Source organism: Passer domesticus, chromosome 11 (assembly GCF_036417665.1).
Source record: "Passer domesticus isolate bPasDom1 chromosome 11, bPasDom1.hap1, whole genome shotgun sequence".
Taxonomy (NCBI): Eukaryota; Metazoa; Chordata; class Aves; order Passeriformes; family Passeridae; genus Passer; species Passer domesticus.
The window spans coordinates 1,407,048-1,424,041 of record NC_087484.1 but is presented as its reverse complement, the minus strand read 5'-3'; the positions used below and the strand labels follow the sequence as shown (position 1 = coordinate 1,424,041).

Below are 16,994 nucleotides of genomic sequence, written 5' to 3'. Positions count from 1 at the left end.
GGGTTTAACACTAAGGATTAATTGGCTTCTGAGTCTGCTATTAAATATTCCAAGGGTTTGTTTCCATCCCAGAACAGGCTGTACATTATCCACCTGGACATCTCCTAACCAAGCAATGCTCCACCTCGGATCTGCTCTCCCAGCCCAGCTCAGGAAATCAGCAGAACTGGATGTGACCCCTGTCACCTCGGCTGTTCAGCCTTGGGGAGGACATCAGCCCTCAGAAGAACTCAGTGATTTCCAGGGAATGGTTCCAATGGCACCTTCCAGGTGAGTTTCGTTAGGGGAGAGGGGTGGGAATCATGGAATCAGGAGGTCATTAAGGTTGGAAAAGCCCTCCAAGATCACCAAGTGCAACTGTTGATCCAGCTCTGCCAGGTCCATCACTAACCCTGTCCCCAGGTGCCACATCCACACATTTCCTGAACACTTCCAGGGATGGAGACTCCACCACTTCCCTGGGCAGCTCATTCCAAAGCCAGACCACCTCTTCCAGGAAGAAATTGTTCCTCAAATCTAATCCAGACTTCCCCCAGTGCAGCTTGAGGCCACTTCCTCCAGCTGATGAGAAAGGAGGAGCTTCCTCTTCCTCACAGAACGAAGAGCTAGGGAAAGTAAAAGGATGGCCTGGAGTTAAACCTGCCCCTAAACTAGAGACAAAAGAAGCAGCAACATTTAGGAGCAAAAAATTAAATTCCATGTATAAAAGTTGATGGCACACCACGGGTGGAGAAAGGAGAGGACAATGGACAGGGCTGCCATGGATCTGGTGAGCAGGTGAGAGGAGGAAGCCAGGCTGGATGGGGCTTGGAGCCACCTGGGCTAGTGGGAGGTGTCCCTGCCCAGGCCTGCAGGCCAATGGAAATGCTTTCAAAGCCATCACACAAATTCTGAAGGACAAATCCAGGCTGCTTTCTTCCTCCTCAGTGACCTCAGTGCTCCCTTTCCTGTGAGGATCTCAGCCCATACCACCACCAGGTTCTGCACCCTGCTGGAAGCAGAGCTCAACCAAGCCCTGCAGCTCCACAGACTGTGTCCCACCCCACATCCCACCTCCCAAACTCCCAGGAAACACTCAGTCCTCAGGGGATCTGCCAGCCACCCACTCCATCTGCATGAGAAATCACCTTCACCTTGTACTGCCCACCTGCCTTCACATGAAAACGTACCAGCTCCTCCATTTAATTCTACAAATAAATCATTTTAATTCAAAAAACACTTCCTTGCTTAAAATACAACCACAAAGACAAATTACTTAAATGATTTCTGGGGAAAAAAAATGGCACTGTGCCTCAAATACAATTGTCATTACAGGCTGTAGATTGGCAGTGACAGTCAGCTTTTCTTTCTGGGGTAAGGGCAGAATTCAGCCTGACAGCTTGTCAGCAAACTTGAAAAATTCACTCCCAAAACTTCGATTCCAAACGAGCCCTTCTTTCATCTGCCAATTTCCCAACGTCAGGAATGGCCACGTTAAGTGAAAATCAAGTAGATGACAACTCCTGTGGCTGTGGAGAGGAAGCAATAAAGCACGGAGCACGCAGAGCTGAGTGCAGAACAGTCTGAGAGGAGCCCAGGCAGCCCCAGCACCTCGGGAGGGCTCCGGGAATTCCAGCTCCTGTTTCCAACCAAATAAAAACACCAGGAGTGGAAGCATAAGGAATGAAGCTGTGTAAGTGGAGCACACTTAGTCAAGAATGGAGCACAGTTAATATTCCAACAGTGGTGCAAGGAAGCATTTTTGAGAAGGAAAAAGAAGGAAATTGTCATACATCATACATCACCCTATGTATGATCCTTTCCCACTTTGACCATGACGTTAATAAAAACCTTCGTGAAGCAACAAAATACAGAAAAGATCAAAAAGCACTTTTTAAAGATTTTTTTTATAACCCTCTAAGTGCATAAACACCAAGACACAGTTAAAAAAAATAATATTAGCACCAAGGACTGCTAGCTCACAAAGATAGCGAACAGGGCACTGGAAAATCAGGAAAGGACGAGGTGGAAAACTCGGAGTTGGAAAACTTCGGGGTGGGGGCGCAGCAAAGTCCCAGGATTTCCCGAGCTGGAACTGCAGACTCATGAGACAGGCAGCCAGAAGAACCTGACATCTGGCACCAAAAGGGGGAGCGTGTGTCAAGGCAAGATTTGTGGGGAGGACTCGGGGGCGATGCCAGCACGCACTCGGTGACAGCCCGGCAGCCTTGGGAACGCCGAGCCCATCCCAGCAGAGAAGAGGATGGGAAGGAAACTCCACGTTCCCAGCTGCACCCTCAACTCCTATAACCATTTACTGTACTCAGCCTCATTAAATACTCCCCCAGGATAAAAGAGGTAAATATATTGCTTAAATATTCAGTGGCTGGCTGTAAAATTTCATTGCAGATTAAGTGATGAAGATGAAGAAATGCTGCTGAAAACAAACAATTTATCTTCACTCGGCGCAGCAGAGCGCTCCTGGAACCCCGCCAGAGGCTCTGTGGGTTGGAATTCAATAACTGCATTAAAAGAAAACTACACCCCTACTACACAGCAGCCTGAACATCCCTGGGTAAACAGCTTGCTGCAGCGGCGCTTAAATAATTCAGGAAGGAATTTGGGGTATCAAACGTTTTTTTCTGAAGTATTGTGTCGCTTAATGTATTTCAAATAAATGCTTGTTTTTAAAAGTTCGGGCAGAGCCCATTAGAGCAAGTGGGAAAACAGACAAATCCAAGAGAGAAAACCACCAAAGCACTGGTTTCCAGGAGAGGAGTGCAGGAAGATTTGTCATCAGGGAGGAAGGCACCGCCAAGGGCACGGAGCTGATAATATACACATGCATTTCCACTGCTCATCTGCAACCTTGAGAGATTCCAACTGGCCCTCGTAAGTCTGGACAGCATCATTTTCCCTCAGACACATGTGCATCCATATATTTGTATAAAGCTGTAGCAAAGTAATAAATAAGCAGCCTTATTCAACACCAGAACTTCCATAAACTTCCTCCAATTAGGTTTCATCTCCAGCCAGCTTTAACTTTGGATGGGAGAGCTCTGCCAGGTACTTCTTAGAGAACAGAAATAATTTGAAATATAAAAAGGTGTTTAAGGGTTTTAACGATGAGGAAAGGGAATGCACACAGCTGTGTGGGGCTGGCAGCAGAGCACCGTCCTTCATCCACAGAAGGAACCTGGCTCTGAACTTGCACCTGCACCCACAGGATGTCTGGGTCCTCTCTATATGGAATTTCTGCTTTTTAATGAAGAGGATTGTTAATCACACTTTTAATTGCACTGCTCAGTCGCCCAAGCACAGAACCATGGATGGTTTGGGTTGGGAGGGACCTTAAATCCCACCCAGTGGCACCCCCTGGAACAGGCCACTGTCCCAGGCTGCTCAAGCTCCAGCCAGCCTGCCTTGGACACTTCCAGGGATGGGGTGTCCACCAGAAGGTGGCAGAGGGTTGATCTGGATGGTCATTAAGGTTCCATCCAACCCAAACCATTCTATAAAAAAATTCTCTTTAAAAAAGTCATCCCTTTTTTCAGATAACTTCCATCATAACATTTTTGTTAATAACATTAACAGATTATTTTTACAATTTGCACAAATGTTGCAAGCAGGGTAATAACTATCTCCAAAAGCCCATCCATTATTTTCACCAAGACTAACAAAAACATTAAGTTAAAATGAATAATGAAGCTGAGCTTTGATTTTAAACTTAATTTAGTAAAAATAAACTAATACAATCATTAAGGTTGGAAAAGACCTTCAAGGCCATCCAGTCCAACTTCCAAGAATTATTTATGTTGTTGTTAAAAGTTTCTTTCCATGGCAGGTGACTAAAACATTTAAATATGAATAATTGCAAACAGAATATGCTGTCAAACAACATTTCATGTCCAGGAGAAAGAAAAATGAGATGCTGCTCCTGAAATTACAATACAAATGACAAATATTTTAAATTTTGGAATTTTTTTCCCTTAGTTTACAGTACAACAGGGATGTTCCTTATTACCAGGCCCAATTCCACACGGATCAAACCATAAAGGACCCTTTAATCCCCCAGCTTTGTCCTTTAAAACTCATTTAGCCCCATCCCAGCCCGTGGCAGGAGCGGGCCCCCAGCTCCCCCCATTCATCCCCTATTCCCCAGGTGCTCTCCCTGCTCGTGCCCAAATGGCACCAACCTGTTGTGCAGCACATCCCTGAAAAGCCCAGCCTGGACCATCCCCCAGGGATGAAAACCCTGCAACACTCCAAGCTGTTCCTCTGCCTGTGAGGAAAACCCTGCCCTGCCAGCCAGGCCAAACAGGAAACCAAATCAAGCTGATTTTAAGGCAGAAAAAGTCAAAGTGGGGTCCTTTAAATCAACTCCTCACACGCCAAATACACCAGGTGCTGCTGCCTAAAATTTGGGGAAAAAACTGGGAAATACAGAGCGCTGTGATGTTCTAAGGGAACTGGTGTTGAAACACACTGATATTGGTAACAAAACCTGACACTTTCAATAAAAACCACCTCACACTGGGTGTTCTGCACAGCTCTGGTTGTGGCCCTTGATATTTTGCCAATATTTGGTGTTTCTGAGTGAACACCTTGGTTCAATCCCATGCTCAGAGGGGAAGGAGCGGGGCTGCTCTGCTGTTCCTGCAGCCACAGCCATGCCCTGATCCCCAGGGATGGGATGACACAAACCCCACCCAGGACACCCCGGGAAGTTAAAGGCACAAAATCAATGGCATTTGTCACCCTGGGCAGCAGCAGAGCCCAGGGAGGGAAGGGCACATCCCAAATCAGCTCCAGGGCTGCTCCCGAGGAAACACCCGAGCTGGGATCCAGCCCACACAACTCCAAACCTTCTCCATTTTCTTCCTCCACGCTCCCAAGTTTAACAAACAACAAACCCATCATTTTTTAACACTTTAACCAGCGAGAGCAGTGATTCATAACTCTGTCATAATTAAAATTTTATGGCAAATACACACAGCCATCAGTCATCCAGGCAGGAACGTCCGAAAAAAGTGGGATTTCAATTTATAAGCCCGTGCAGGATTGTATGAGTTACACTGTATAAAAGCACATTTCTAGGGAGTTATTGAACTGGGGAAAGCAAAAGTTGGTTGGGTTTATTTTTTTAAAATCAAATACAGAGGAGGTTATGAATTTGTTGGCGCAGTGGCTCCGTACAGTGACTGATGGTTAAAAAAAGGAAGGAAATATTATCCTGTGTCTTCTTCCAGAGCTGCACTAACCAAGTTTGGTGCTGTCCCTGGTGCTCCCTAATGCCACAAACACAGATTTCCTGAAATTATTAAAAATTCCCAAAAAAGAAAGAAAAATCCACATTGCTACCAGGGGATAAAAGGGGTAAAGCAGTGAAATTGGTAAATTGTGAGATACACACGTACAGAAACATTTGAACATAAGATAATATTAATCCATTCAATTTCAATTAATTTTATCCCAGCAACAACAGGGAATTCTCCAAATGAATGAAAATAATGGAAGTGGTGGTCTGTTATGGACACACACTCAGGCATTTCCAAAATTTGTATCTGGCTCTCTAAGATCCTTCCTGGATCCAGACATGAAATGAAATACTCTTTAAAACAGGGATCAGGGTGATTTTACTTATTTAATATACAGCTGGATTTGAGCTGTAGTAGAGAACAAATAAATGTTTGCAGATCAGTTTCACAAGCTGCTTTTTTGCTCAGAAATACAAGAAACCCAAAAACTTTCAGTAGCTGTTTCTCATACCTGTCCTTAAAAGCAGTTTTTCCTAAATCCCATAAATGTTCCACATCACCTGGGAAATCCCTTCTGCTGGCACACACCCAGCTGTGTTCTACAACGCTTTGAGAGGGAGTCCATGCTCCATGACTTCACAAGAAATATCCATTTTTAAGACACAACTGACATCCCATTCCATCTAAAGCCAGATGACAGGAATTCTCTGTAAGAATATTTAGGAATTCCCAACACTTTTTGCCACTATAACACTGTCAGTATTTGAGATTTTTATCCACTTTTAAGATGAGAAAAATATCATGGGACGTGCAGGGAGAAGTTGGATTAAGTTTTCCAGTGAAAATGGTGAATGTGGCAATGCTGGGTTAAGGGCTGGGCTTGATGATCTCAGAGGGTTTTTAGGTATTTTCCAACCTTAATAATTCTAGGATATAATTTCTACTTGGAAAAAGAATTAGTTTGTATTTTCACACACACAAATAAATAAAGAGGAAAGAAAAAAGCTAAACACAAGACTTGGAGCTTCCACAAACTGTTATTACAGGTCTCCCCAGTCCATTAAAGGAAGTAATTGAATCAGTTTGCGTTTTCTCCGTAAAATCTCATTCAGAGAAATTTTATTGCCAGCCATCTAAATAGTAAATACTTATTATCCTCTCCAAACGAGGTTTTGCTTGCCAAGGGCAAAGCCACGGCTGTGATTGTGGCGCTCTGTCAGAGGCAGCAGAAGTGGAAAAGGTTATAAAGACACCATTAATGTCACGGGAGGGCCTCGGCAGGGCCGGCGAGTGCTCCCTAATTGGGGCCTTTATTCCCAGGCTCAGGCCCTGCTAATAGGATGCTTTAGGGTTTCTTTGGTGGCAGCCCCACATAATCACCTCCACCAGCTGAATGTGGACGTTTATCTGCCGAGGCTGGGAATGAAATGTCAATAATGGCCAGCTGAAAGGCCCAGAGAGGCACGGCCAGCACCGGCGGGGACGGCCACGCTGAGGAAGGGCACCAAAATATTGGGAATACGGCTGGAAAATGAACTTTTAGAACTCAGTCCCTACTGTAGAGAAATCTGGGAAAACAGGCCAAAAGGTAATACTGAGATTGATTTAAAATGATGTATTTCTAACTGGACTGGCAGAGAGTGCCCCAGCCCTGGAGGAGGCCAAGGAGCAGCCTGGCCCGTGGAAGGGGACCCTGAACCATGGAAGGGCTGGAATGAGATGGGCTCTAAGGTCCTTTCCAACCCAAACCGGTCTGGAATTCCAGGTACTCTTCCACAACTTATTTCCTTTCCCTCTTGGCTCTGCCCACGCTTCAGACCAGAAAATGCAGCCACAAACCCAGTGCTGCTGCAAGGCAGGAATGCACAGGAGCAAAGCAGAGCTGCAGGGATGAGAACCCCGGGATGGTTTGGGACAGAAGGGACCTCAAAGCCCATCCAATGCCATCCCCTTCCAGGGGCAGGGACACCTCCCACTGTCCCAGGCTGCTCCAAGCCCTGTCCAATGGAACCACAATTTCCTCTTGCTCCAAGAGACTCATCACTATAAAATCATTCACATTTCTCAGAGAAAACCCTCCAAGGGCTTCAGATCAGGAGCACAAAATGCTCAAAACCTTTAAGAAACTACTGATTAAATAGTTTGAGTGGGTATTTTAAGAACATAAGGGGATACACGATGGCTTAAACAAAGCAGCTCAGAAATCTTCAATAATAAATCACAGTGCAGCCACAGAGAAGAGCAACAGAACTGGAATTCAAGGGAGGATCTGCAATAAAGGCACCTAATTTGATTTTTCACATAAGCTGTGTTTTGAAACACTTCTTTTTTCCTTGCTGGGGTGATCAATATGAGAGATTGGCAAAGGACACGAGTTTCTATTACTGCTGCCTTGTACTGATGAAGCTGTTCTGCCCTTTCCAATGGATTCTTTCATGGGCTTGTGGCAACAGGGCTCACATCACCTGATGCAGATTTAACTCAGAGTGAACTTGCCTTGCTTCCCCTTTGGAGGAGTGGTAAAACCTACTATTACAGCAGTTTGACATCTGCTTTCCAAGGGCATTATTTCAGCAGAAAATGTATAAAATCCTGTCCAAGTCACTAAAGTTAGCAAACACCCCCAAGAAAATACTTTAGAAAACACAGATATTAAGTATTCATAGAATAAAGGTGCATAAAAAACAAAAAGAATTTTCTTATCAGCTTCTTAGGTATGAGGAGATATGTTTCACATATATAAATATGTTTGGGATCTTGTTTCTATCAACCTCTATGACCCCTCACATTTGCAAATGCCCAAGTCTGAGAACTCCCCTTAAAGCACCCAAAAATCCTGCTAGTGACAGGCAGCAGCCTCACAAAAAGCCCACCACAACTGAAGAGCCCTTGCCAAGCACCCTCTGCTCCACGCTAAGATTTATTCGGCCGACACCTCATAATCATCTCTAAATCTAATGGGACACAAATGCATTTCATCACAGATGAAAATCTTCAGCGGCCCCTCAGATGGAAATCAAGGAATTATTACAATCCCGTGGTCTGGCTTGCAGCAGGCATTAATCAGAAATCATAATAAATCCACACAGCACATTCAGGCAGCACATTAGTCAGGCGCTTTTGCATGATAACGACGTTGACTAATGGGCTCCGAGTTGGAAGGGTCAATCATAAACTCATCAAATGCTTCATTTAATTTCTTAATTTGGACAAACACGATTTGTTTATGGGAAAGATATCAGGTGTTCTTGAATGAATAATGGCTGTGAAACCAAAGTCCATTAATCAGTGCTTGATTACAAATGACTCGGAGATTGTTTGTTCTAATTTCATTCATTTGGGGCAACAAAGAGAACACGAGCGAGCGAAAGCACTTGGCCAAAATGGCACACTTAGTTCTCCATGTTTAATAAAGTTGTGATAAATGGGCTTTCAATAACTAAAACAAGGGGGTTATTACCCATATTAAATACTGTCCCTGAGAAAATTAATATCTAGGAGTTCCAAGGAGATGGAGCAGGCACACAACAAGGTGCTGGAGGAGTGCTGAACTCCTGTGCTGGCATTCCAGCTTTTCCTGAAAGGATGGAGGGGGAAAGCACAAAACCAGCAGGGATTTATTTCTACTTCCTGTGAAATACTTTAAGAAAGTGATGAAATTATTTGGGTTGGGACTCTAAAGCCCATCCAGTGCCACCCCTGCCATGGCAGGGACACCTCCCACTGTCCCAGGTGCTCCAAGCCCCAGTGTCCCACCTGGCTCTGGGCACTGCCAGGGATCCAGGGGCAGCCCCAGCTTCTCTGGGCAGCCTGGGCCTGCCCACCCTCACTGGGATTTGTAATTAATTTAATTTAATCTAATCCATAGGTTCCTTTCAGCAAGATGATTCCAGCACACTTCCCACGTGGAAGCGAGGGAGGCCCCCAACAGCAGAACAGCACCAGCCAGAGCAGATGGGGCAATTTCAAACCTTTTTCTGGGCATTCAGGCTATAAAATCCACCCCTGGAATTTGGATTGGAGTGGATAAAAACTCTCCACTTGCACTTGTAGAAAATCTGAACATCCAAAGATGTCACAAGGGGAACTGTCAGCACAAAGCTCCTGACAGCCATTCCTGGGAATGCCTGGATGAGCAGAGCCCACAGAGGGCAGCTGGACAGAGAGGAGGCTGTGGCAGACCATGTAAAACACCACAACTAAATATCTCCCCATCAATGCTAAGAAATAACATTTCCCAAAAGACTTGCTAAAAACAAACCAGCCCCACGACCACATATGGTTTGCACAGCCAAATCAGGGGATAATTAAATTACAGCAAAGTTGCTAAATATGAATTGATATAAAACTTCAGCTAACTGAAAAATTGTCTTTGACTGCAGATCAATAGCAGGCCTGCAAGATTCATCTGCACATAATTAGCACAGAGATTTGCATCAAAATCCTGGATCCCATATGCTGCAATATTACAGAAACCCATTAGGCACCATGTAAGCCTGAGATACTTTTGGTGCCACAAAAAAAAGACCTTGGATAAAAATCTATCAAAAAATAAAAAACCTAAAAGCTTTAGAATGATTTCTGAAGGCAATAAATGTTCATTAACTAATAAAGTTCCTCTAAATTCTACTTACAGGCTCTGGTTTATATTATGGCATCCCTATTACTCCTTGTTGGCTTCTTACTCTAAAAACAAATTGATATTCTACAAAAATGGTTCAAAGCAATTTTTTTTTTGTAAGAACCTAAAATAGGTCCCTGAAGAGAACAGCTTTTAGAAACCAACAGAATTTTATACATTGCAAAAGTGAATTATTTCATTTCAAACACATTTATTCTCTACCTACACTTAATTAAAATCCTGTATTTTTACAGCAATCCTGCAAATTAATTTAAATCATTTAATTATTTTATTTAATTATTATCCAAGTGTTTATTTTGCTCACCACAAACTAGCTGCACTTCAGAAATCACAATTCTGTAAAGACAACACCCTTAATATGTTTAAAAGGCAATTAATTGGAGAAATACTTTTTTTCTACAGTTGTCAGTTTGTGTGCAGAAACTCTCTTTTTTTTTAGAACTCTAATGAGATTATGAAGCTCTGCCAAGAGCTCAGGGGCAAGGATTGGCTGAAGAAATGTCTCTGTCCAGCTTGGCTGTGAAGCTCATTGGTGAGCTCAAAAACTTCCTGAATTTTCTGAAATTCAGTCTTAAAACACCCAAATTCCCATCAAACACATCATAAAAAAGTAGCTACTTCTTCTAATGCACCTTCTTGATTTTTAAATTATTGTTTAACTCTTCTATCACTCAGAGCTCTTACAAGTACTCCTTCTGATGCTGTCACTGAAATGGGTTTTGACACCAAAATCTGCTGAGTAGGAATCAGCAGTTGATCTAAACACTGGCTTCATTAACTCCATAATTAGACGGATTTCCTAAATTAGCTGGTGTCCAAGAACAGGACAAACCTCCTCCCTGGAGCCAGGAGAGAAAGATCCAGGAGAGCTCAGAGCCTGAAGGGGCTCCAGGAGAGCTCAGAGGGACTGGGGACAAGGATGGAGGGACAGGAGCCAGGGAATGGCTCCACTGCCAGAGGGCAGGGATGGATGGGAGATTGGGAATTGGGAATTCCTGCCTGGGCTGGGATTGCCAGAGCAGCTGGGGCTGCCACTGGATCCCTGGCAGTGCCCAAGGCCAGGCTGGACACTGGGGCTGGAGCACCTGGGACAGTGGGAGGTGTCCCTGCCATGGATGGGATGGGAATGGGATGGGATTTAAGGCCCCTTCCAACCCAAATCATTCCCTAATTCTGGAATCTCAGGTGGCCCTAGAGCAGGACATGAAGAGAAGGTGTTTGGGCCATCACTGCTGAGGCTCTTCCCAAGGAAATCCCAGGTTTTTTTGACACAGGGAACAGAACAAACTTCCCAAAGTGGTGAAGACTCACAAAGGATGAAAATTCCTCTCGTTGCTGGGGTTCAGAAAATGCTCCACAAAACACCCTCAAAACCCTTTGTAGCACCTCCACCCACATTTGTGACAAAGGAAAAACATGATTCAAGGAAGAATTTGATGAGTCAAAAAAGAAAACATGATTCAAGATTCCTTTACTCTCCAAATAGGGTTTTTTATATAAATAGAAGCAAAATTCAATTATCTAGAGTGTCAACTGCCACTACTCAAAACAAATATTTGAAATTGATAAAAATTACTATTTTATATTAAATCAAACCTACACAGCAACTGAATATTTTTTTCAATATTCAGAACTTTTAAGCTTGTTAAAAGCTGAAATTCTTGCAATTTCGGGGGCAAGAATTATTTTTAAAGTCTGCTTTAAATTTCCACAGAACAAGTAAAATATTTTAAGTATTATTTCATCCTTTGTGCGTATATAGCAGCACATGTTATCCACCCTCCTAAAATTCACTGCATAATTAGAAATTTAAATTAAAGCCAGCGAGTTCTCAGTGGGAAGAACACAAATAAGAAAACTGAAAGAAAGCCATCATCAAAACGAGAAATCCATAAAGATTTGATAAATTTGGCAGTTGAAAAGAAGCCCCAATAAAAGGAAATTTCTCATACTTGTTGCCACCTGCCTGCCTCACTGCTTTGCATAGCTAGAAAAGAGCAAAACAGAGGCCAACCTATTTAACTAAACAGTTTTTATTAAAGTAAAAGAAAAGCAAGAATCTATAAAGTAGCAAGTGATCCTATTAGTTCCACCAGACTAAAATCATACAGTCTACGTATGTGGTCCTTTCAGCCACATCTGTTATGAGCCATTTTGATACCCAAAAGCAGAGAATATTTGCCCATATTTATCAGGCACTGAGTGCAAATCAGGCTTTTTCTCCTCAATAACTCCTGGTAGAATGGGTAGATTAATTAAAAAAAAATCAGAACTATAAAATATTTGCATTTGCCACAGTTAAGGCCAAGGTAGTCATCGTATTCCATGATTTTCTCTTTGAGGAATATGGAAAATATAATAAAGATGCAGGGTACAAAATTAAAGGCAGCAAACTGATCGCGTAATTCAAAGATGAGTTAAATATCCAACATCCAGAATTTGATCTGATAAATGGTAAATGTTGGGGATTTGTACTCCCCATTTTCATCACCTCACATTTAGCACCTTGGTCCCCTTTAAACAAACTCGGCGAATTCCTTGCACAAAACGCCCCATTCTTGACTGCTCTTTCAGCCAGAGATTGAAATGCAGATCCCAAAAATACATCAGTCACTTATTTCAACTCTAGACCTTTGAAAATCCAGATCAATTGCCTTTTGTCATCGTCTTTATAAGGAGAGTAAGAAATTTCTGCTTAGCACCATGGAAAAGCTCCCGGAGCCCTTCGGAAGGGGCGGCAGCGTCGATAGTTTGAAACATCCCTGTGCTGTTTCACGGGAATTTATTGACATTTTGGGAATATTCATCCATCCTTTAGCCTTTATGAGAAAGCACAGGTGCCATATCATTTACAGCACGCACTAAGCAGCTTTCAGGTTCTGAGGTTTGCCCTGAGCTCGGGATTTCGGATTTGAAACTTCTCCCTAAAACCAGCGCCGGGAGCCACGCTCGGCACAAACCCCCGGCTCACATCCTCTCTGTCCCTCGGTAACGAAGGCTGGGAAAGAAATCACAGACACCCAAGTGGTTTGGCAACTGTAAGTGACAGAAGCCGAGCTAAATCCTCTGTTTACACTGGGGATTATCCGGGTGGATTGTGCGGCGCTCCCGGAGCCGGCGCTGGTCAGGGACGCTGCTCCCCGTCCGCCCGTGGGGCAGGGCACAAAGCCCCGGCCTGGTAGGAAGTGACCCAGAAGGAGATGGCGAGCAAGGATTTACACAAAGCCAGTCTGCCTCAGAAAAACTCCATATGACCATTAACTGGCCGGCAGGGCCTGCCAGGAGGCCTAATTACAGCCCTACAGAGCCCGCTAACAAAAGCTGGAGAGCTTTAGCCCAGGGATGATCTGCTTTATACTGACTTGAGAGAGTCCATATAGAGCGAGCAAAAGAAAGAGGTTTAGCTTGGAAATTCTCCCAAGAGACAAAGCATTGTCGCTCAGTCTGGAAGGCCCACATGGAACATACTTCAGATGGGCTTAAACATCCCACCCTCTCCAAATTAACATTCAACTATTGCCTGCTTAACATCTGCTCGGGCACGGCGACTTGGGGGAGGCTGTCAGAGGAGCCTAAAAAGCTCCCTGGCACCTCAATATTAAGAAATCTAATTCAATAAATCGTGAAAATATGAAGTTATAGCTGGTTAGTAATATATATAACTATATATATAGTTATATATAACTATGTACCTATATATATAGTTTTTTATATATATAACTATATAACCATAGTTATATAGTTATAACAGCTTCTGAGGAATGAAGAGTTTTATAAATCAAAACTCAGTTGAATTGAGAATTGAAATGTTTTGAGTACCTCCCAATATTTCCCTGCTTAATGAGAACAAAACACTAACATTAATCTACACTTAAAAAAATAATTAATGAAGTCAGCACAAATGCAGGACTTGGAGAAAAAGTTCCTCAGCACTGTATAACCTAAATATAAAAATGGCCATCTTATCCTCCTCCCCCACAGACACAGGTGAATATTTTTTATTTTACCTGCTCTCCTAATGAGAGACCAGAGTCACAATTCCTATCCCCAAATACACCAGGGGAAAAAATATCTCAATAGTAAGAGCCTGTTTTAGTACTTGCTGATTTCTACCTTTCAGAGACAGCAGCTGCTATTCCCTAAAAAAGTATCTAGGTTAAATTCTAAAAGCAGGTTTTCTCAAGATCCTAAATATCTCCACAAGGGAAATGTAGACAGAAATACAAACAGGGAATTGAAGAGCATCTGTGCTGCCCCTGGATCCCTGGCAGTGTCCCAGGCCAGGCTGGACACTGGGGCTGGGACAGTGGGAGGTGGCCCTGCATGGCAGGGTGGGATGGATGGGATTTAAAGCCCAAACCATTCCATGATTCCATGATGTCAGCAGGGATGTCCCCAGTGTCCCCACAACCCCTGCAGGTGATTTGGAGCCCCTGCTCTGTCTGTCCAAAGCAGGGAGGAGCAGCATCTCTTCAACTCCAGATCCAGGACAGTCCACTGGGAGCACAGCACAGCCTCCCAGTCCCACCCAGAGGGGTTGGGGCAATCCCTGTAACGTGCACAGATATTCCATGAGCTCATTGCCAAGCTCGGGATGGAGCCCTGTGCACACCAGCAACAGCTCCACTCCCCATTACTGAAGTACAGAATTAATTTCAATTATATTCAAATAGAACATCACCACAGCAGCAACAGCAACGAACCTGCTGAGCCTCAGCTCCTCAAAAAGCTGCTGGGTAATGGCTCAGCAGAAAGTTATTTTTAAGTTTGAAGACTAAAAGGTGCTGATTTTGCAAGGAGTAAACACACAAAAATATATTGAAAGAACGTTTATCAACATTTCCAACCTCTTCTCACAGCAATTAAATAAAAATTAAATTTAATTGACTGAATGCAGGACTTGGGGAAGAAGGTGGGGGATGATCCCATAAACGCCTGGGATGACCAAGACTTGAATAAAGCCAGGAAGGGACTTAATTCTGTATTTTGGATTGTAAGAGACACAAAGCTATTAAATCTCTTCTGTTCCTTATGAACAACCTGCAGCTTCAATCTAAGAGCCAGCCCTCAGTGGTGGATATTTAAATTTAATAATGTCACAAACCTTTGATAAGCTTTGGAAAATTTTGGAGCCCGGGTCACGATGATATACAACCCCCAGTTATCTTTTGTACATCTCCCAGGTGTGAAATTAAAAAATGAGATGTGATCGATGGCAGCAGAATACACAAATTGTGCTTTTGAGGTCAGGGCTGTCACATCCATTTCATAATTACATGCTTCAAAGATTTATTAAAAGTTCTGGAGAACAAGGAATGTATTGGAAGAAAGAAAATGCAAAAGGCTGGGTGGATTTTGGAAAAAGAAGTACATCAGCAATGTGAGGAGATTCTTCTAAACAGAGGGTTTTCAAAAGAGGGGGGAAAATATACATGTATATACTTGTACTGATTTAAAACAATGCTAAAAAATAAAGAAAATTGCAAAAAAAAATAAACAAAACCAAAATTTTGAGAGCACAGAATAATGTCTCAGTAGCAGCAAGAGCCAGAGGACAAACATGAGGTTTTAGTGCAAAAAAAGGCTTATTTTTATTTCCTTAAATGGCTTTACTAAGTATCAACACTGATGCAAACCAATTTAACCTTAACCTGCAATTTAAGAGAGCTACAGAGAACAGGATCAGCCAAGCACAAAGGGATAAAATCCCACCTGAGAGCCCAAAAATGAAGCAAAGTGTTGAAGATGGTCATTTACTCACCAGCTGCCTCCAGCACCAGCTGCAGCCTGGCTTTGGCCTGTTCAGCAGGAGTCTGCAAGAGAGGATGGATCAGCTCACACCTGGTGGGACACGGGACACTCCATGGGACAGGGGACAGACACTCCATGGGACATGCCCACCCCAGAGAGCTCCTGCCTCCTCCAGCCACCCCACACCCACCACAGAACTCCCAGACTGGGAACTCTGAGGGAGGAGTTACCAAGGAAATCTTCAGACCTGACCCAAAGCACCATCCCCACGAGGTGGCTGTGGCACCACGACCAGCTCCTCTCCCAGCCCTCCAACCCCAAATCCTGCCTGGCTCCTGGGTGACCCCGTTCCACACAAACACACAGCTCCACAAAAAGCCCCAAAACTGGCTTTAACGTGATTAATGCGGCGAGTTTTTCACACTTTGCTCTTATCTGGGGTGATTTTCCCCCTCCTGAAGGTACTGCTGCACATCTGCTGGCTTGAGGAGCACAATGTTGGCTGTGGCCCCACTATGCTAATCACCCCAGTGATGCTGCACTGTGTCCAATGCCTTTGCCATCCCTCTCAACGTGAAGCCACTCAAACGTTGCCACAGTTAAATTGATACACAAACCCTATTTGTCACGGAGTTCAGAAGTTGATTATTTCTGGAAGTGGCAGAGAAGTTTGGGAGGTTTCTACTCCACACTAAAAACAAAACCTGACAGGAATTTTTTGTGGTGTTTTGCAGCTTGGGAAACTCTTCTCAAGAGCCTAAATGGCTGCAAAAGGGAAAATTAAATAGGAAAACACAGACATGGCTGCCCCTGGATCCCTGGCAGTGCCCAAGGCCAGGTTGGACATTGGGACTGGGAGCAGCCTGGGACAGTGGGAGGGATGGGATTTAAGATCCCTTCCAACCCAACCCAGGCCATGATTCCATGATTTTAATTAGGCAGAGCTCTTTGCCATGAATGTCCCAACTGGTGATGCTCTGCATGGCCTCACCACCCTCATCTACACCCATGAGAGGAGGCTGACAATGACAGAACAATTCCATTTCTACTCCAAGAATGTACAGACTGCTCCTTCCAATAGGAGAGATGCTGCATTAAACATAATTTAAATGAAGATCCAGATTTTGGTTGTATAGAGATGAATTATTTTTAGTTCAGATTTTTGCTGTTTTCATAAATCCAGAATTACTGGGCAGAATTTATTATTATAGCTGCAATATGGATCTTACCATCAGACCTGACCACTAACCCTGGTGGCAGCAAGAAACATCTTGAATTTTATCATAAATTATCTTCCCATTTCTTCTTGTTGCCATGAACTAATCATTGCAATCTGTTCTGGCATCTTCAGTATTTCACGGGAG

At 43.6% G+C, this 16,994-nt stretch overlaps 1 protein-coding gene across 1 annotated transcript in view; it reads right to left on the bottom strand.

The window, feature by feature from the left end:
• Positions 1-16,994, bottom strand: part of RSRC1 (arginine and serine rich coiled-coil 1) — a 98,671-nt gene that overhangs the window by 22,992 nt on the left and 58,685 nt on the right. The window contains exon 8 of the mRNA XM_064385097.1: positions 15,641-15,692. Within this exon, the coding sequence (XP_064241167.1) occupies positions 15,641-15,692 (52 nt within the window). The remainder of the gene's footprint in view (positions 1-15,640; positions 15,693-16,994) is intronic.